This window comes from Chiroxiphia lanceolata, chromosome Z (assembly GCF_009829145.1).
Source record: "Chiroxiphia lanceolata isolate bChiLan1 chromosome Z, bChiLan1.pri, whole genome shotgun sequence".
NCBI classification, from domain to species: Eukaryota; Metazoa; Chordata; class Aves; order Passeriformes; family Pipridae; genus Chiroxiphia; species Chiroxiphia lanceolata.
This window is the reverse complement of record NC_045671.1, coordinates 20,168,790-20,189,707: the sequence shown is the minus strand read 5'-3', so window position 1 is coordinate 20,189,707 and position 20,918 is coordinate 20,168,790. Positions and strand designations below refer to the sequence as shown.

The window sequence follows — 20,918 nt, the reverse complement described above, 5'->3', positions numbered from 1 at the left end:
ATGTCTACTAATCAGTTGTGGTGATGTGGAATGCACTTATGCAGGGTGTCTTCCCATTGTATGCACATATACTTCCTGCCCCAGCCTTGTCCTCCTCCCCGAGATGAGTTGTCACAGATATCCAGTCTTGAAATACTGAAATAGGGTTGCTGGTCTAGGGGGAACGAGTAACACTGGTGGCATTAGTTGCCTTAGAGAGCCTTGACACTGAAATAATGGTAGAGAAATCACAATCCTGTTTTTCTCTCTGTGGAGAGGTTTCTGCTTTGTCTGTTTCTCTGGTATAGATGGAGTTCAGTTCCAGAAAAGCCTTGAGTTCATGCAAATTACACTATAAAAAGTTGAGATAAATACTGCGTTTGCTGTGGTGATTCCTACAGGGCTTAAATAATGGCAATGTCTGTCCTCCTTGGCTCTTCATGGGGTTTCCATCTTATATCTCAGAAATTACCATGGCAAATGAAGGAGAGTTATGTTTTGCACTCTTTTTCATTGCTGTTTCCCTACAGGTGATTATAGTAGGCAGCTAATGGGTCAGATGATGCAGATGAACCAAATACTGGCTGATGTGAAAGACCTTCTCAGACAACAGGTACTGTATAAAGGCTTCAGTGTGAAATATCCCAAGCGTGCCCCTTTGATAGAGTCAGTGCAGAATTCATGTGAGCAGTAAACTCCTGTGTAGAGTCCATTGCCTTGAAGGCGTGACACAATGGAGAAGAAATACCCATATAGGTCCTGGTACTCTGTGCTATGGAGAATCATTGAATGTGGGAGTGTAGGGGACTTGCTTTTTCAGATCCAGAAAATTTTGTGTCTTAAGGAACTAGAGCAGCCGTCCTAGCCCACTGTTAGATAGCAGTAGGTCCGTTGCACAGAACTGAAATTGCATTTGTTTCAGTTTCTTGTGGGTATCAGAACTGGAATTGCTGGTGGCATCCTTTGGTTAAATATGTAATTCTTAAGGGTCCTGTTGATGAAGGCTGAACTGAAGTACGTCCATTATCACTATCCTTAATTTTATGGAGTATGAAGAGCATGTCATTTAAGATAGATTACCTATGTTGCATGGTTTGAGTAGCATCTTGGGGAATAATGGTTTTTCTTGCAGCCAGGTGCATACTGGAACTAACTGTACCCAAATAATGTTTTTTTTTCTATATTCTCAAGGTCAAAGAAACAACATTTCTGAGAAATACCATAGCTGAGTGCCAAGCATGTGGTAAGTATTCCTGTTAAGGCCTCTAATTCAGATGAGATCCACAGTTGTTTTAAAACTGGTATTGACTGTGTGAGCTTTATGTAGTTTCTAAGAAGTATTTTTTTAAAAATACTGTGTCCAAAGTTCTAGATGTATTGAACACAAATTTAAAATAGATTTTCATTAGAGGAAAAAGCTTCCATAGCCCAGACACTCACTTATTGGGGGATAAAGCACCACTAAACCAAAAAGTGTTACTCAGGCTGTACTGTCAGTTCTTGCTCTGCCACAAAGCCATGCCACATGTTCCTGTGGAGGGAGCCATTGTCTGCCAGGTATCTCATGCACAGTCTTAGTAGAAGGACAAGGGAGGAATCATGTTCTGCTCTAGCTGGTATTGTCAGTCTGAGGAAGATCCTATGCAGTCCACCTGAAGTTCATCTGATTCTGAGGAGGCAGTCCCTGGTTAACACCAGTAAGACCCAAAAAGGTGGTCATGATTTTTTCTCTACGTGAAAGAAATAATTACTTTTCCAAATGCCATTGCATGGCCTTCCTACATAACTGACAATCAGGACATGCATACACTCATAAAAACCAATATACTCTGTTCCTGGGTGGGACAAAAGGTCTTAAATGCATCAGACCTTTTACTTGATTTCTTCTAGTCTGTGAGCCTCATCAAAACTCAAGTTGAGCTCTAGGCAGGATAACCCATATGTATGAGTGTCAAAGAAAAAGTCTAAATCCTGCATACATCCCTACCAAGGTTCGGCACCTGCCAGAGTCTCAGAAAACCTTGAGCTGGTCTCTGTGCACCTAAACTAATGTACATGCATATTCCTGCGGTGTTTGTGGGCTGCCAGCTGCTGCTTCTTTATTCTTCTTATTTGTAGACTTTCAGAGATGCTGCTGTTTCAGAGATGCTGTTGTGAAACCACAACCTTGTTTTTCTTATGAAGTGGTTGTGTTGCTGATTTAGCCAGAGAAATGCCTTATACTTCTACCCTCATACTTGAGTCCCTTGGGCCATCTGAGGTCACAGGCTTTCAGAGTTCTTTCACCTGGCCAGCAGCAGATCTGTGCTGGGACTAACCTAGCAGGAGGACTCCTATGTGTAGCCAGGAGAAGCACGTGGACCTAAAAAAATAGCATCAATTTTCCCTGGTTGTGGACACAGCAAGCTCCTGGGCCATTCCCAGTGTAAAGTCTCTTCGGCCACAGCACAGTGCAGAGACACAAAGTGTCTTGGAGATTTCTTCAGAATGCTTGCCAGCTGAAAGCCACAATGGATGTTTCTTTCAGTCACTGAAACAGTTGTTCTTTCTGCATTAAAGGTTTGGGAACTGTGAGTTTTCCAACTCAGCTTCCTAGGCGCCCTAAACCCAAATGTGAAGTTAATTCCTGCTTCAGGGGAGTGAGGTGTGTGGAGACAGCAGAAGGATTTCAATGTGGGCCCTGCCCTGAAGGTCTCACAGGAAATGGAATTACGTGCTCAGATATTGATGAGGTAAAATAAAGACTTTCAGTGAATTAAAACCCAAACAAACAAATTTTTCATATATATCAATGCATTGCTAGTACTTGCTGTCTTCAGCATTTGCTGACTGCTTGCACAGTGAATATTAATTCATTGTGATTTGATTCTATATCTCTATTTTGCTGTTGCTGCAACTTTATGGAGGTTATATGTGTAAAAACTTGAAATACTCTGGTGAGATGAGAAGTCACTTAAAACAATTTAATGTTTGGAAAAAAACGCCAAATTAAAACCAGACAAAATGAACTTTTGACATAGTTGTTTCTATTCCACAAGAAGTTGCAGTAGTTTGTGTTATAGGCTGCAGAAGCACTTGTCAAATTGAGCTTTGCTTCCTTAAATTGTCATGCTCCTGACACAGTTGTACTCATGCTTTGAAGACCAAAATGTTCTCTTCAACCCAAACTGGACCCATCTTTTCAGCCTTACATTAAAAGTCTGTGAAAGAAAATAAACATTTATTGTCATTGTTCCTTTTGCTTCTTTGTTTGTGTTGAAATCCAATAATGCTGACTTAAATCTATTTTTTTCTTGTGCTATATATTAGAAGTTCAGAGCTTGCTTGTATTGAGGACTGAGTTAATAAATTTACAGTCTCTTAAATGATTAAAAAAACCCTGTGTTAACTGGAATGTGGCACAGAAACAACAAAACCACTTACAGGTTCACTGCATTTTTTCTGTGTGATGATTTTTGACATTACTCTTTAGTAACTTCTGTGGAAAAGCACCTGGATGTAGTAGACCAGGGAACCAGCACAATGAGGTCATAAACTGTGCCTGTGGATAACACAGTACTAGCAGTGTACCAGAATAATGATGTAAAACAGCAAAACCAATTCCGAGATGTGCTTTGACTGCTGCTTTGATTTGCTCCTTCCTGTAGTCCATCACCGAGGAGGATGTCCTGTTTCTGTCTGTGAAAAACGCCGGGGGGAGAAAGTGGGTTGAGTGTGGCCATTTCCTGAGCTGGAGGCAATCGATGTGTCTTGTTTTGCCTCACATGGCATGAACTGTGTCTGCTGCAGCAGAAGGTGTAGAAAAATGGAGGTGCAGCTCTGAAATGTGAAGGCAAGTGGTGAAACCAAGACAACTATGATATGAGTTTCATGCCACAGACAGCTATGGTGAGAGACTGAAGCCAGCCTGGATGGAAGCCACCAGTACGGATAGGCTTCACCTCCTGAGCTATTTGCAGACTGAGGCAGAGCATGGCAATAGTCTCCTTTGCTCTTTTCAGGGTTGGAGCAACTCTACCCGTTATAGCAGTGATGGGAAAACAGACTGAGACTGATTTATAGTGGCTTGATATTAACATGGTTTTCTGTGAGCAGTCAGGCTCTGCCACGGGAAGTTGATGTGCCTTCATTTTCCTGCCACCACTCCACATGACAGATCGGATCTCAGATTAGAAATAGCAAGGAAATTTTGCCAAAATGGTGTTATAGAGATACGGACTTGCTTACATGAGGTCTTTATGTGCTACTAAAATTACCACCTAGTCTGGAGTGGTTTTGCTCAACAGTAAATACCTACTTTAGCAGCTAGATTTTTACTTACAGTTACACAGGGAGAAATAAAGAAGCAATGAATGGCAATAATTTTGAATTGTCTAATTAGAGGGGATGTGTCATGTTACTTGTTTTCCTGAGTTAACTAAGACTCTGAAGGAAAGTAAATTTTTTTTAAAGCTTTTTAGTAATCTCTTCTGGGAGAGCATTTTTCTACTGAATGAACTATTTGTGTACTTCCTCGTACCAGGTATTTAAAAAGAAGTTAATGTATGAATTCTGATAAAGACAAATCTAGAAGATTCCTCTCTGAGAGCTGCCATCGTCTTTTCTGAGGCTGTTAGCATCTCTGTAGTACACTCCCTAATTCATTATCAGCTTAAAGACATTACTTTGCTGTGCTGGTGCCTGGTATCTCAGGAGCAGCAGCTCTGCTCTGTGTGCTGTGTAATTTGGGTGCCCTCTGCTGCCTGCAATAAAAAATTCACAGCAAAATAAGGAGCACAAAATGTCTGTCCTAGGTTTTACATTTCCCTTACATTACTTACGGATCTACTTCTAACAAACATTTCTGTCAAACACCCTTGGATATTAAACATACCTTTTCCTGCTTGTGTGTGTGTGTGTTTGGTTTCAAGTTGTATGTCTCTTGTAGGTGAATACTGTCTGGTTCGTTCTTCCTCCATCTTGCAGATGTTCTTCTGTTACCAATGGAAGGGGGGGAAAAAAGCATATTTTTAAACCTCTTCTATATTTTTTTCTCATGTTTCTCATTTATTGTTGCCTTTGAGCCTGTCTAATACAGTATGATGGCATGTTGATGTTTGCAGTACTCTTATAAATGTTACCTAGCAGCTAGTGTTGATGTTGGAAAGGCAGCAATGCAAGATGTGCTTTCCAAACTGGCACCCACCAATTCAGTGAAATCAGTCACAGCTGTTCCATAAGACTGCATAAGGCAATGAAGTGAATGGTGCCTTCAGGCCAAGGGTGATTTGTGGACATATGATATTTTGGGACAAGTGCCTCTGTTCTCCATGGGCCTCCATTCTAGAAGCATGTGGGTGCTACTGACACATCCCTGCTTATCTGGTTCATGTTTGGTTTCCTTCTGGCTATGGGATTTGCACAAATATAAATGAAGGAAAATACTGCTGCAACTTCTGTGTACCAAAAAAACCACAGGACTGTTTGGAGGGTTGGAGTTATGTGGCTTTCCTTATGTTGTGGTCTGGAGACTTCTGGGGGGCTTTCAGCCTCCAAGGGATCTGAACCTGTCCAGCCAAAGGAAGGATTGAGGATGAGAGCTTAGGACATCAACTACAGGCTGTAGTAGAAGATTGCAAATGTTACTTAAATTACAGAGATAGCCAAAGACTTGCTGAGATCAGAAATACCTGCAGAGATGATTTTCTCTGTAACCTGTCTCTGAACAGATGACATACAGACATTGCTTGTAGCCACTGCCTTTGGTGAGAGGGCTGTGGATTTAATCAGAGTCTGGATGTTACTGAAGCACAAACATGTGCTCGGTTCATTTTTCTCATTGCAGTGCCGTTACAACCCTTGCTTCCCTGGAGTGCGATGTGTGAACACTGCTCCAGGTTTCCAGTGTGAGACCTGTCCTCCAGGATATACAGGACAAACCATACAAGGGATAGGAATCAGCTATGCCAAGAGCAATAAGCAGGTGAGTGGCAGCATCCCTGTGACAACTGCCATTGCAAGGTGCTGGTTTTATATCAGCAGTGCATCTGTATTTTACTGTAAATTTTTTTGCATGTTCCTGTAGCACCCTACAATAGGAACATTATTTTTATCTAAACTCTTGTGGGTGGACCACAGCACATCCTAAAGTTGAAATTTTCTGTATCACAGTGTCTCTTCAGATTTGGACTGTTGTCCTAAGGGTGTGTCTGTGCCATTCTGAGAGTGGTTTCAGGACAGGCTATGTCTCTTTTCTAGTCTTAAATTTTAGTGTCTTTTCTTCAGACTTCAATCTCAAATTGACATTGTTTTTATTATTTGTTGATTTGGTTTATTGCTAGGTCTGCTTAGACATTGATGAATGTCAGAATGGTGGACTTGGAGTCTGTGTTCCGAATTCTCATTGCATAAACACTTTGGTAAGCATCTTTTCATTTATGGCTTTAAAAAATTGATTGTTTTAAAATTTTATGAGGCTAGGATTGGATTTATACGTCTGATTGAAGAGCTGAATAATATAATTTGTTTCTTGGCTTCATATAAATCAAAGAATCCCTTCATCTTTTCCTGGCTAACAGTAAAAAATCAGTACTTGATTTGTCATTAACACATCCATCTGAATTGTATTTTATCACTTTCCCTGAAGAATGGCAGGAGCTCTTCTCTCCATACCACCCAGTTTTGTGTGTTTGTGAGTGTGTCATTGCAAGGAACAGCCTCTGAAAGATTAAAACTTTTCTTACTCTCATCTCTTCCCACCTGGGAACTGCTGCAGCAAGCTGTTCTCCTGAGTGCTCTCTTTATAGGAGTAATGTCTTCACTTCATCAGGTTATGTATACAGTAGCAGATATCCCTCTAAATAAATGGAAAAGAGGAGAGCTGCAATTGGTACAATATTTTTAATATCCATAGATATTAAATCCAGGAGAGCAAGCATAGCAGAAGTAGGAATGGTTTGAAAGGTGTTAGGATCCAATAAAAGGGGCATACGACCACATTAATGTTAGAATAACGAGAATAACATAATCATAGAATCATTTAGGTTAGAAAATACCCTGAAGGTCATTGAGTCCAGCTGTTAACCCAGCACTGCCAAGCCCACCACAAAACCATTTCCCCAAGTGCCATATCCACTCTTTTTTTTAATACTTCCAAGGATAGTGATTCCACCACTTCTCTGGGCAGCCTGTTCCAATGCGTGACAATCCTTTTTGTGAAGAAATTCTTCCTAATACTCAATCTTAATCTCCTGTAGTGCAACTTGCGGCCATTTCTTCTTGTCATATCACCTATTACTTGGGAGAAAAAACTGACCACCACCTTGTTACAACCTCCTTTAAGATAGTTGTAGAGAGTGATAAGGCCTCCCCTGAGCCCCCTTTTTTCCAAGGCTGAATGCCTCCAGCTCCCTCAGCCACTCGTTGTAAGACTTTGCTCCAGCCCTTTCACCAGCTCCATTGCCCTTCTCTAGACACACTCCAGTGCCTCAATGTCCTTCTTGTGGTTAAGGGCCCACAGCTGAACACAGGATTTGAGGTGTGATCTCACCAGTTCTGATTACAGAGGGACAATTACTGCTCTGGTCTTGCTGGCCACACTGTTTCTGATACAAGACAGGATTTCACTGGCCTTCTTGGCCACCTGGGCACACTGCTGGCTCTTGTTCAGCCACTGTCAACCAGCACCCCCAAATCCTGTTCCCCTGGACAGCTTTGCAGCCACTCCTCCCCAGCCTGTAGCACTGCCTGGGGTTGTTATGACCCAAGTGTGGGACCTACCAGTGGGCCTTGTTGAACCTCAGACCACTGGCCTCAGCTCACAGATCCATCCTGTCCAGATGCCTCTGCAGAGCCTTTCTAACCTCCAACAAAGTTGGAGGAAAGACTCCTGCCCAGTTTGGTGTCACCTGCAAACTGACTGAGGGTGCACTTGATCCCCTCATCCTGATCACTCATAAAGATATTAGACAGGATGGGCCCCAGTGTTGAGCCCTGGAGGACTACCAGCTGGATGTAATTCCATTCAGCACCACTCTCTGGGCTTAACCATCTGGAGAGCTTTTTACCAACTGAAGACCACACCTGTCCAAGCCATCAGCTGTAGGTTTCTCCTGGAGAATGCTGTGGGAGACAGTGTCAAAGGCTTTACTAAAATCTAGGCAGACAACATCTGCAGCCTTTCCCTCATCCACTACATGGGTCACCCTGTCATAGGAGAAGAGCAGGTTGGTCAAGCATGACCTGCCTTTCACAAACCCATGCTGGCTGGGCCTGATCCTCACATTGTCCTGTATATGCTACAGTCTTTCTTCATAGCAAGAGAAGGGTTGGAAGTATCCTTCAGGTGTAAAGGTGGTCCTTTCTGCAGCAAGGTATTACTTAGGCTGCCATTTGTGTTCAGTGTTAGCTTTCCTTGTGAACAACCTCGATTTCTTAGGACTGCTTTCACTGTTCAGTATGTTTGTCTCTTTTTTTAGCATCTAGAACATCTACTGACACATGTTGTATCTTGCTGCATGACTAGACATGACTAGTCATCTTCAGGAGGCCATCAGGCCGTGTCTGCAAAGGGTAGGCACCAAGTGTCCTGCCATCTGTCAAAACAGAGCAATGTGGAGTTTCTAATCCTGTCTCCCTTCAGAAACAGTTTGGTCTGGAAGTGCTGCCTTAAAGGCTATTTTAGTGCATACCTGGGCTTGATAAAGGACAGAATATACTGAGCAAATTCATCAGACTTCAGAAAATACTATCCCAGTGTCCATTAGGATAAAGTGGACGGGTTGGTGTGTTTTATATAGGCCATACCATTTGCATAGTTCAAGGACTATTTTACTCTTCAGTCGTCAGTATATTTTTGTCTTCATCCTGAAAGTATGCAGGCAGCACAGAGTTAAAATTTGTAGTGAAGTTAGGATTAGAGGACAAAAATAATGCCTGTCTGAGTAGTAAATAGATTTCTCTATGAGGATGGAATAGGACAGTCCTGACAGTTCCTCCAGCAGACTTTGTATGTGAAGAATGAAGTTGTACGAACTACCTCAGTTTCACAAAGGGGTAGATGCACATGTTTGTCAGAGCTCTGCCCATTTCTGTTCCTTGACATGTAAAAAATTGTTATTCTCTATAAGGTAAAAAGATTGTTTTCTTTAATTAACTTTTATTTCATAAGTTACAAGTCTACAAATATATCAGACAAAGACAAAAGGCATATTAGATGCCTAAAGAAGACCTCAACTTATTGCATCTATCTGTTTATATCTCATATGATTATTGTCCCAGAACATAATGAGATTCCTTGGCTTAGCAACTTTATGCTCATTTACACGAGAGAGGGCACAAATATAAAGTATATACATATGTGTCTAGGCAAACCACTGCAAAAAGTTACGTGGATGTTCTTATTTCAGTGTAAGTGAGGATGACTGTGTCTTCAACTACAGAATTCTTTTCTGAAGAAAACAATTTAGCTCAAATTGATTTAAAAACATGTAAGTTTAAAAAATGAAATAAAATAGGCCAAACACATGATGAACTTTCTTATCTCTCTTCGATTAAAAGTTGTGCCTAGTTGAGTTCAAATAAACTGATGGGTGTGGTTTACACTGAAATAAGATCATCCAGTATGATTAATCAGGTGCTACTTAGAGTTTTACGCAGTTTCAGCCACCTGAAGTGGGTCAGAGTGATGCTGGCAGGGACAAGGCATCATGAAGAAGCTTTTGCTGCTACATGACTTTTCTCTGGCTTAACAAAAGGCTGATCTAAATAAGAGTTGAGTGTGTGTTCCAGCATGCACTATGGGAGCGAAACATCAGTTTCACATGGAAAATAAAGTTTGTTCACAGTGCAAGGGGCCTCAAGCAATGAAAAACTACACTTGCACAGTGTAAGCAGTGTGATGTGAATCTCGCTCGTGTGCATGTTTTAAAAAGAAAAAAATTCCTGTTAAAAGGCTGGCTGCTAATTTTTTGTTCTTACAGGGGTCTTACCACTGTGGCCAATGCAAACCAGGATATACAGGAGACCAAATCAGGGGATGCCAAGCTGAACGGAGCTGCAGAAATCGAGCCCTCAATCCATGCAGCATCCATGCCCGTTGTATTGAGGAGAGGAGAGGAGAGGTGACGTGTATTGTGAGTTCATAAATTCATGCATTTGTCCAGTGAAAAATAGCCTTTTTTCGGCTGGAACTGAGAAAGTCTTTGTGGTCATTTTAAACAGTTGGATATTTTACTAGATTGTGGCTCACTGGCCCAGACCAGGTATCTTGCCATTGGTTTGTTCTTGCCGCCTGTCTGTAAAGCAGACATACTTGTGTATTGTATTTGTAATTAGGTCTTTGGGAATGGCTTTTGTAGACTTTCTGTAGCCTCCTCAGAAGAAAGTGTCAAGTGTCACTCTACAGAAGACATCACAAGGACAAATTCCTCTCCTGGTGCTCAGCTACATAGCTGTGAGTAGGGATCCTGTCTGCATAGTCAACATGCCTGTATTTGCCAGGTGATAGAGATGGTATTTTTCCAAGTGAGATCACAGATTCTAGGCATAGGTAGGCTATACGCTGCTTAATCAGCTGTGGGAGCAGAGGGGCACCAAGTGGCATATGAACTGCTATTGTACAAATCTGACTTAGTTTTTCCAACTAGCAAGGGGAAGCAAGAGACTAATCCCATGTCCTAACTTTGGATGCTGTGCATACTTTTGCTGGCACTTGCTTCGGTCTCATTTTTAAGTACGTCTATTTCAAAAAAGAAGAATCCAGGATATTTTAAGTCCATGCTGTAATGGAAAGATTCCTAGATACTTGTAGAGGCAAGTCCTTGATTTAAGGGGAGGCCGGAGTTTGACATGCAGTTTTATACATATATCTTTCACAGAGATTAGGAATTGGTTTGAAACAGTACCAATTTAATTGGCTAAGAGAAACTTGTGTGCAAATGCACTTCCTTTGCTGATGCCAACTTAGTAAATGTCAATACAGTTTTCTCTTAAAACTTCCTCTAGCTCTTGAGATACTGAGCAAAACACAGTCATCCCATTGATATGGGAGAATTTGATCCAAGCAAGTAAGGAGATAAAATCAGAACATAAATCTGTAGTAGAACAAAGGAAGTTTAGAACTAGTTAATTCTAATTACAGCTTACACAACTATAAAATGCAGGATATGTCGAGATGTACTGATAGAATGCAATATGTTCTGATCATAAAACTTAAACAGAACAGATTGGCTCAAGAGACTGGAAAATTACACGTACATGTTATAACTGTGCATGAGCACCAAAAAGTTCATTTAAAGGACAGTAACTCTGAGGGTCACAGAAGACCCCCAAGACCACCCAAAGCTAGAATGACACATGCTTTGTATAGGTGAAATTTATGATAATGATTTATCAGAAACATCATGAATATGTAAGCTATTTTGGGGAATTAAAATGAATATTAATGTATATATGAAATAAAAAGGGAAGGATTTTTCTTTGATGGTATGCATGATAGGCAGAATGATCCCCCATGCATCCAGCACTGTCAATAAAGAATGCCTGCTCTCTGAATAAGCACGTTGGAGTCAGGAAGTTTTCTTTATTTTCTGAGATTTCAGTGTCACCATCTAACCGTGGGCCCCTTGCTGAGATGCTAGGTGCATACTCTGTCTATTTTCTTTTACTCCATTTGCAGGTAAGGAACCAAAGTTAGTTCCTGGCCAGTGGCTCGAAGCAATCCATATTTTCAACTGAAATCATTAGGTGTTGCAGGCACATATTCCACTTGACATCAAGTTTTAGCTCTTTCTAGCTATGTCTAGATACAGAGAACTTGAAACAAAGATTCTCTTTCCACACTGAGAGATGCATTGTACCTCATTGCATTGTACCTCATTGTACTTCAGTGCCTGGCCATGATTTCTGTAGGCTAGTGTTTTCAAGATGGGTGTGGAGTTTCCCTCTTGAATATTTCTACAGTGACTAATTAACCTTTTGATAGTACCACTATGGTGTTTTATTGATAGTGTGGCATTGGCTGGGCTGGTGATGGTTATATCTGTGGAAAAGATGTTGACATTGATGGCTACCCTAACGAAGAACTCTCATGCACTGCTGAAAACTGCAGAAAGGTAAGAAATTCTTTCTTAATCCTCTAATAATTCAGAGCATGAAGGGATGAAGAGAAAGACTGGAAGAAACATGACTAGATGTATTAATCTTTTTTTCAAGTTATTGAATTCTTCTGTAAAGATTTTATTTCATTGGATGAATCAGTTATTTAAAACAATAATAGAAAAAAAGCCATTCAAATTATGAAAGCATGCAGTTTACCCATAGAACACCAGACTTGTCTCCTTTTTTGTCTAGGACAATTGCAGATTTGTCCCAAATTCTGGACAAGAAGATGCTGATGGTGATGGAGTTGGAGATGCCTGTGATGATGACGCAGATGGAGATGGCATTCCCAACGAGCAGGTGCTGTGTATAGATCAGGATGCAGGGGTCTGTGCAAACAGGAGGACTTTCCATTACTACAGCGGGCAGTGATTCTGAAATCTGACTCATTATTTGCCAGAGCTTCTTCCATACCCATCACTTTCAGTGACTCCCTAAATCCTGTCTTTTGCTTTGATATAATGCTCATTCTTACAAAATGTGAAACACCCAGCTTTAAATCCGCCAGTGTATCTGCCATTATTATCTTTCAGCATTTAATTCTGAAGCTTTTTGTGTACAGAACTTGTGTTCTTCTGAAACACTCTCCCAAAGCGTGGCCTTCAGGAATATTACTTGCATAATGTCTTTCTTTTTCAAAAGCAGGTTGATCTGACATGTTTCATGAGGGATCCAAACTCTACATAAATTAATGGTATCTTGCCAATAACTTGAAAAAGCTTTGAATCATGTCCTCAATGCAGAAGAGGTTTCCATGAGGGTACACAACTGCAGAATAGATCATAGGATAAATTCAAATTGTAAAAGCTCTTTTGTATTCACCCGGTATTCTTAGCAGCCAACGGTTGTTCTACATTAAGATCCTTCACTGATACTGCTTAATGCACTTCTGAGGAAACAGCAAGGACACTTTATCCAGATTAAAAATGTCCACATGGAGCTAGGGCAGGCTAAGAATCACAGAAGGTTTGTCTCAGGCTGTTTTGCCACAGAGGCCCACCCTCAATTCTGGTAGCTTAAGTCAACTGGTTTTATTAATGTTTATAAGGAAAAATTAATGTCAAATCCTCCTTTATCTGTAAATCTGTTTGCAGGTTCAGCAACTCCAGAATCAAGTAACTTCTATTTTGTTGCTGAGTTCTGTTCTTCTTCTGTGTATGCAATAGGATGTTGATATGCTAGGTGGGGGTAGAAATTTTACATGACTTTGAAATAAAGTTTTCTCCATATGCCTCCTGATGGACTTTGAGAGTCAATAACAGCTTGTTTGACAAAACAAACAAAAAACCCCCCATCAAAATCCAAACAAAGACTTGTCCCTTTTTGCATCAAAAAGTTCTGCTTTCCCAAGTGTTTCAGCTTTAGTTTGAATCTGTACCAGAAGGGGGCAATGGCCTTTCACGGAGAGTGTCTGCAAACCTTGTCGGGGACTCCAAAACTGCAGCTTTTGAGAAGGACCATATTAGAAAGCCAGGGCACCAAAACAGGTTCCTCATCATGGATGCATCCAAAATGAGAATCAGAAGTCAAAGTTGTAAGTAGAGCCTTATGGTACTGGGTGTTTGTGCTTAGGATTTTCTCAGAGTGGTTCGAAGCAGAGCTTTGAGGGAGCAAGTAAAGTCTGATCTGGAGTTAATATTCACATAAAATTTCAAACTCCTCACACTAATAATTTTTTTTGAAAGTAGAAATAAATACAAGGATTATATAAATCCACTAAAATAAGAATTAAATATTCAGGGCCTGGCTCGTGTCTGATTCTGTGTCTCTTACAGGATAACTGTGTCTTGGCTCCCAATGTTAATCAGAGAAACAGTGACCAAGATATCTTTGGAGATGCTTGTGACAACTGCCGCAATATCCTCAATAATGACCAGAGGGACACAGATGGTGATGGGAAAGGAGATGCTTGTGATGATGACATGGATGGAGATGGTTGGTGATTTTTCACTTTCAGCTTCTCTGATGTTATTCAAACTTGCCCAGAGTGTGCATTAGATTAGGAGATTTCCTGTCACTGGCTGTAGCACATAGTCTTTCTCCATGAAACCTGTGTTTGGAATCCTTTTAGTTTACTTAATATATATCTTTTAGCCTGCGTTGAAAGCACTGAACATTGTAACAGATAAACCAAGCCGTGTTTTATGTATAAGTTGAGGTTGTTAGTCATTCAGCATTTCCTTAAAGGTATAAATGTGTTCCAGAGCATCCAGCTGCCGCCAGTAACTGATGCCCAAGAGCTGCATACTGTATTATTTTCATTGGTGTAGGAGGCTTGAAAGAAGTGAAAAAAATCAAAACGTTTCAAATGTAATAATGAAGATGAAATGTCCTATCCTGTAAGCTGTGATACAGGAACAGGATAGAATGAATTTTATCTAATTAATGAAGTGTATGTGGTTGGGTGGAAAGCTATTCTTTAGTGAGATGTTTCTAACTACTATTAAATGAATGGATGCACACATAAAAAAGTTATGCAGTGCAGGCTTATAATTTCATTGCAAGATTAAGTAGTTGCTGAAAAGGAATAGTGTCTTTACTGTTCTTAAAGTTTGTATTGTCCAGTAACAGCTACAGGAATTGTCTTTAACTAACATCCAATCAATTTTTCCCTAGGTATTAAGAACCTTTTGGATAATTGTCAGAGGATCCCCAATGAAGACCAGGAGGACACGGATAATGATGGTGTTGGTGATGCTTGTGACAGCTGCCCTACAGTCAGCAACCCAAACCAGGTTAGCAGGCAAAAAGAAAAAATTATCCTTGTTTAGGGATAGGTCCAAAAAGATGCAAAGAATGAGACAACCCATGCAGCCATGGTGTTTATATTTTAATAATAAAGTATATCTAGGTATTCAGGGAAGTTTTATGGAGCTGTAGACTCCTCTGATGTGAGAAAGGGGAGACATCAGTTGTATTCTCATAGCTTGGGATGTTGTTAGGACCTCTGCCCTGCCTGTATTTTCTACTGTCATGCTCTGAAATGTGGGCTGTAGTCCCACATAGTCCAGTGCCAGACTCCACACAGGGTTGTGATTTAGTTACACTCGATATATCTTTAATTAGGACAAAATCCTTGTGTCCTTATTTATCAAAACTTCCAATGCTCCTAGGTGAGAAGTCATTGGAACTTTTCATATGTTTGAAATTCTGATTCTAATGACAAATGTTGGAAACTATAGAGAAACATAGTAGATTTTTAAAACTGTTTAAGAAGTCAACCTTTGTTAGAAATGAGGGATACTTATTTTCAGTAGTAGAGGAATCTGTCTAGAAGTGTGCCAATCAAGTATAACACTGTTTATTCACTGTCTTTTTTTCTTTAATAAAACTGACTTTTTGATTAGATGGATGATGCAAGCAAGAAAATATGTTCTGTAAAACCAATGTTTTCTCATGCTTTTATTGTTATGGCATTGGATTTGGTTGTGTTTTGATTTGGTTGTGTTTTGACTTAATACTGCTATTTTAGTAGATGGCAGCTGATACTGGAACTTGTTCTGTTTCCTTTTGCAGTCAGATGTTGACAATGACCTGGTTGGAGATTCCTGTGATACCAATCAGGACAGGTAAGTTGTCTTGTGGCTTGTAACAGCAGCAGGGAAGTGAAAGAGGCTAGTCTTGAGCTGAAGGATGCCAGTGATTCCTGGAGAGCTGTAATTCTTCAGACTAGCCTGGATTTAATTCCAGAGAGATGTCAGTACAAAATCAGTGTTATGATTTATCAGCCTTGTTGGTTCACTTCCAGGTAGCAATGCAGTTGCGGAGCCCTTCACCCTTAGCCCTATTCACACAGGCCTTCTGTGAGTTCCCCTATCAATGGCTTTCACATGCCCTTGGCATTCAGAGGAGCACATCCTATGACAAATTACATCGCTTGTATGGAAGCAGTTTCTGCATAACCAGCTTTAGGGGTGGTAAGTCCTCCCCCGTGCTCCTCACTTACAGCAAGAGACAAGGGAAATGATAAACTCTGTGCTGGCACAGATTTTCACCAGCCACAGACAGATGTTTCACCCCATAGCCATTGGTGGATGCCGCTCTCTGCAACAGGAGTTGCCAGAAGCCCACTTTCACCACGAAAACCTTGATACGCAGGGGTGTGAGAGTGGTGCTAGTTTTTAAACAATTCTGATTTCAGGTGCTCATGTAGTCCCCCATAAAGTTTCATTCACGCCCAACCTGCATGTTCATGAGCACCAAGACATATGTGCACATTGTGCACATGGGACAAGGGACACCAGGTGTTCAGCTTATGCTGTCTCCTGGGTGCCTTTTAATTGGTGACACTGCACTTGCTGGATGTGCCTTACATGCCCTTTAGGAGTGGAGATTGTTTGAGATCTTGGGCTCTGGTAAGTTTCCCACACCATGTAAGGCTTCTTTTTCTTTTCCTATCTGAGTATTTCTATAGCTCCTGGCTTAGTCTTTGTCTTCCTGCCACCTCATTATACAGTCCCTCTTTGTTCATGGCCTCTTTGCAGTTCAGCCACCTGAGCAACAACAGCTTGTATTGCCCCAGTGATCTGCTTCCAGGTCCAGGGGTGCCACTGGTATGTTTCCTGCTCATGTGTCTATGCTGTTTCCTGTGCAGAGGCAGGACCTGATGCTGGTATGCAATTTCTTTTTGTTTCTTTGCTTGCAGCGATGGTGATGGACACCAGGACAGCACAGACAATTGCCCTGCCGTTATTAACAGCTCCCAGCTGGACACAGATAAGGACGGGTTGGGTGACGAGTGTGATGAGGATGATGACAACGATGGTATTCCTGACCTCTTGCCCCCGGGCCCTGACAACTGCAGGCTGGTTCCCAACCCAGGGCAGGAAGATGATAACGGTAAGATGGGCCTTCAGGAGCCATTTCAGTTCTTAGGCACTGCATTCATCTCCAGGCATTAGATATGTGTAGCAAGATCCAACACAGTCACTACATGTGCATACACTCATCCCAGGAGGAACACCAACACACAAGGGCCCTTCAGCCAAAGCAGAGGTCCTCAGGTCCCTTTCTCAGGCACTGCAGCCAGCAGGGCTGACACTCCACTTGCTTCCTGGACACCCTGATCCAGTGGCTACGCCAGGTGTGACTATTTGCCTGCACTATAAATCTGCTTTCACTTCTCTGATGCATTCAGGTGATGGAGTTGGAGATGTCTGCGAGTCTGATTTTGACCAGGATACAGTGATTGATCGGATCGATGTGTGCCCTGAGAATGCAGAGATCACCTTGACAGACTTCAGGGCCTATCAGACTGTGGTGTTGGACCCAGAGGGGGATGCGCAGATTGATCCCAACTGGGTGGTTCTGAACCAGGTAAAAATACACTTTGGTCTTTCTTAGCTGTCTGAAAAAGATCATTTGAAAACCACAGTAAAACTGGCTCTGTAGTTGCTGGATCTCTGGCAAACATCAGAAGTGGAAGCTGTTGGTTGGTAGACTGTTTTCAGGAGTAATAATAAAATAAAAAATAAAATTTTTTCTTTTAACATATGATAGCTTGAAGCTTGATGCTGCTAATAATCTAAAATAATAATAAATAGTTTGATGCTCTTAATAATCTAAAATTACATACTGACCAGCTTATTCTGGGTGGATTTCATTACTGCCAGAAGGCAGACATTAGACTTTTGTGTCTATTAAAATATTTCTGTAGCAAACAATCCTTTCCAGAATTTAAAAGTCTGACCTTCTAAATAGCAGAGCATGTCATAGAATTATAGAGTGGTTTGGGTTGGAAGGAGACCTTGAAGATCATCTAGTTCCAACACCCCTGCCATAGCTGGGACACCTTCAACTAGACCAAGTTGCTCAGAGCCCCAGCCAACCTGATATTAAACACTTCCAGGGATGAGGCATCCACAGCTTCTCTCGGCAACCTGTTCCAGTGCCTCATCACCCTCACAGTGCAAAAAAATTTCCTAACATCTAATCTGAACCTCTCTCTTTCAGTTTGAAGCCATTGCCCCTTGTCCTTACACGCTCTTTTAAAAAGTCCTTCTTAATCTTTCTTGTAGGCTCCCTGCTATTAGGTCACCCCGAAGCCTTCACTTTTCCAGACTGAACAAACCCAGTTTTCTCAGCCCTTCCTCATAGGAGAGGTGCTCCATCCCTCTAATCAACTTGGTGGCCCTCCTCTGGACTTGCTCCAACAGGTTGATGTCCTTCCTGTGCTGCAGACCCCAGCTGATGCAGTACTCCACTACTCCTAGACGGGGTCCAGTAACTGCTATTTACACTAAAAAATTTTAGCTTTCAGGAGGCTAACGTGTTCTGAGTCACAGGGAACATGCAATTTATTCCCATTGCCAAAGTCTCTGCCAAGCCAGCTGGGATGTATACATCTTCCTTACACCAGTCCTGGCAGTCAGTTTAATCCTGAACTCTGAGTTCAAACTGTAGGAGCTAAGCCTAGGCAAACCCTCTCTCCCTGCCCCTCATTTTGGCCAGTTTCAGTGATTTCCAGAAGACTGTGGGAGAGAAAGTATCAGAAAACCAGTATGGCCAATTCTACAGTGGGAAAATACAAATCTTTCCTGACTCAGGGAGGTCATGCAAGCAATTGAAACACTAGTATTTTGATTGTAGTTCCCATTTCATTTCAGAACTACAAGTTTTACAGATATGTTGTGAGCAAACAGAGGAGACTGATAGGGTGCTAGAGGGAGGCCAGGCTTAGCCAACCCAACTTGCCATGCATGCTAACCACCCTGAATTTACTCTTACAGGGCATGGAAATTGTGCAGACTATGAACAGTGATCCTGGCCTTGCTGTTGGTATGTACTCTCTTCTGAGATGCAAGTTTTACAGAAGAAAACATGTAGCATATGAACATGTGTTCTGCAGAATTGTTTTTAACCTGCGTGTATCCTCAGGTTACACAGCTTTTAATGGCGTTGACTTTGAGGGCACTTTTCACGTGAACACGGTGACAGATGATGACTATGCTGGCTTTATCTTTGGTTATCAAGACAGCTCTAGCTTTTATGTGGTGATGTGGAAACAGACAGAGCAGACGTACTGGCAAGCGACTCCCTTCAGAGCTGTTGCAGAGCCTGGCATTCAGCTAAAGGTACTGGTTGTGGCTCCCAGTTGGGTACACAGTGGTCACTGCAGCCTGGCTGTGCTTTCCTGCCATGTGTTGGCCATGGGTGAAGCCATCATGCTGTGCAGGGGCCAAGCCATCGCATGTCAGCCATGCTGCTTGACTGCAGTTCTCTATTTGCAACTTGTGTCAAAATGTCAGGCAGCTGCCACACAGCCCTTTTAATGGCACTGTTTTTTAGGGAACTTCATCTTTCCTTTCTTATCAGCTGGAGCATTTGTTTTCTGCAGTGATTCTGCTCTGACTGTAATTGGTCAGATTGCCTCCTTCTCCTTGGTCCAGGTACCCAGTTGCTTCTTCATGCAGGCAGTGAGTGCAGTTATACAACAGAAGTTAGTGGCTTGTGAGCAGCAGGGAGGGTATAGACCTGCTCCCCACTACAAAAAAACTTATGGCTCCTGAAAGTGATATTTCTCTATGGTCATCATTGGAAAACTGTATTTCTGCAGGCTGTGAAATCCAAGACAGGTCCTGGCGAGCACCTCCGCAACTCCCTCTGGCACACGGGGGACACCAGTGATCAGGTCAGGCTGCTGTGGAAGGATCCCCGAAATGTAGGGTGGAAAGACAAAGTCTCCTATCGCTGGTTCTTGCAGCACAGACCCCAGATTGGTTATATCAGGTAAGAGAAAAAAGGATAGATAAGAGTACAGATTCATGTCTGCCTGAACTGTTGTTTCTCAACACCTGATTCAGATAATAATTCGAGAGTTTAGATTATGTCTGGTCTTTGCATTGATGAAGCCTTATAATAGCCTTTATGTGTATTCTAGGATAATAGAATTAATAAAAGTTGTCATTTAAAGGTTGTGAGCCTAAGACGAGTAATTATCCTGATGTGATAGATTTGAGATTACTCAGCATATATTCAGAGCTTTGTAACGCATGTTATCTATTCTTATTTTGATATTTGAGAGAAAGAAAAAAGTTATTAAAAAACCCCAAAAATCACCATTTGAGAGGAAACATCTCTGCAACATCCAGCAGAGAAATGAGCAGGAATTATGCTTGCAGATCAAGCATAAAATGCAAAAAATTAACTTCTCTGGCATCGTCAGCTCAGGTTTTAGAACCTTATACTAGAAAACAAATACAGATAAGTCAGTCGTTTTTCAAAAAAATCACCACCCTGCAGTTGAGATGCAGTAACTTGATGATATAATTACTCCACTTTTCTAGTGCAGAGCATCATCTTCAGTGGTAATTGGAGTGAGCATGTTTGACTTTTATGGTAAAATAGATTAAGAACATTTACACTGTCTACTTTTGTGTCCCAGCCACAGGGCAGCAGTGAATAGATCTTGGGCAAGTTTTGTTTAGACCAAGCAGTTTGTCGAGCCGCTTCAGAAGCAAACATCTCCTATGATTGCAGTCTCTCCAGTCAGCCTAAGTAATGGCCCCTCCAACTGGGAAAGGTAGCAAAGTCAGTGTAGTAGAATCCTTCAAAAACCAAAGGCAGACAAGCCTAAATGGAACATCTGCCAGCTCTCTGTCCACATCTTGCTGTGGTTTGGTTAGGCCAGATGCCACAGACCATTATGTGTCTAGAAAAGGTTTTCTGAGGCTTCAAGGAAGCCTAGGAAAAAATCACTTCAGCCAGCCTCTCCCATGAAAATTGGAAAGACAACAAGTTCTATTTATAGTAGATACTTTTGAAGTGCCTCAGCAAATCAGGAAATAAACTCCAGAACATAC

General features: G+C 41.6%; 1 protein-coding gene and 1 long non-coding RNA gene across 6 annotated transcripts in view; one reads left to right on the top strand and one right to left on the bottom strand.

Moving 5' to 3' along the window:
* The window catches only part of LOC116780602, a 32,094-nt gene that overhangs the window by 6,749 nt on the left and 4,427 nt on the right, over positions 1 to 20,918 (bottom strand). Inside the window, exon 2 of the long non-coding RNA XR_004354531.1 lies at positions 4,853 to 4,952. This is a non-coding gene — a long non-coding RNA (uncharacterized LOC116780602). The remainder of the gene's footprint in view (positions 1 to 4,852; positions 4,953 to 20,918) is intronic.
* THBS4 (thrombospondin 4) overlaps positions 1 to 20,918 on the top strand; it is a 39,204-nt gene that overhangs the window by 15,195 nt on the left and 3,091 nt on the right. For 4 of the 5 annotated variants that reach the window (XM_032675798.1, XM_032675800.1, XM_032675797.1 and 1 more), the window contains 16 exons: positions 510 to 592; positions 1,171 to 1,222; positions 2,539 to 2,711; positions 5,804 to 5,941; positions 6,300 to 6,377; positions 9,939 to 10,091; positions 11,967 to 12,071; positions 12,310 to 12,417; positions 13,893 to 14,052; positions 14,734 to 14,852; positions 15,634 to 15,686; positions 16,763 to 16,956; positions 17,255 to 17,433; positions 18,846 to 18,894; positions 18,994 to 19,190; positions 19,673 to 19,845. In XM_032675798.1, coding sequence (XP_032531689.1) covers positions 510 to 592; positions 1,171 to 1,222; positions 2,539 to 2,711; positions 5,804 to 5,941; positions 6,300 to 6,377; positions 9,939 to 10,091; positions 11,967 to 12,071; positions 12,310 to 12,417; positions 13,893 to 14,052; positions 14,734 to 14,852; positions 15,634 to 15,686; positions 16,763 to 16,956; positions 17,255 to 17,433; positions 18,846 to 18,894; positions 18,994 to 19,190; positions 19,673 to 19,845 — 2,014 coding nt within the window. The remainder of the gene's footprint in view (positions 1 to 509; positions 593 to 1,170; positions 1,223 to 2,538; positions 2,712 to 5,803; positions 5,942 to 6,299; positions 6,378 to 9,938; positions 10,092 to 11,966; positions 12,072 to 12,309; positions 12,418 to 13,892; positions 14,053 to 14,733; positions 14,853 to 15,633; positions 15,687 to 16,762; positions 16,957 to 17,254; positions 17,434 to 18,845; positions 18,895 to 18,993; positions 19,191 to 19,672; positions 19,846 to 20,918) is intronic. The other variant, XM_032675799.1, reaches the window with a different exon arrangement.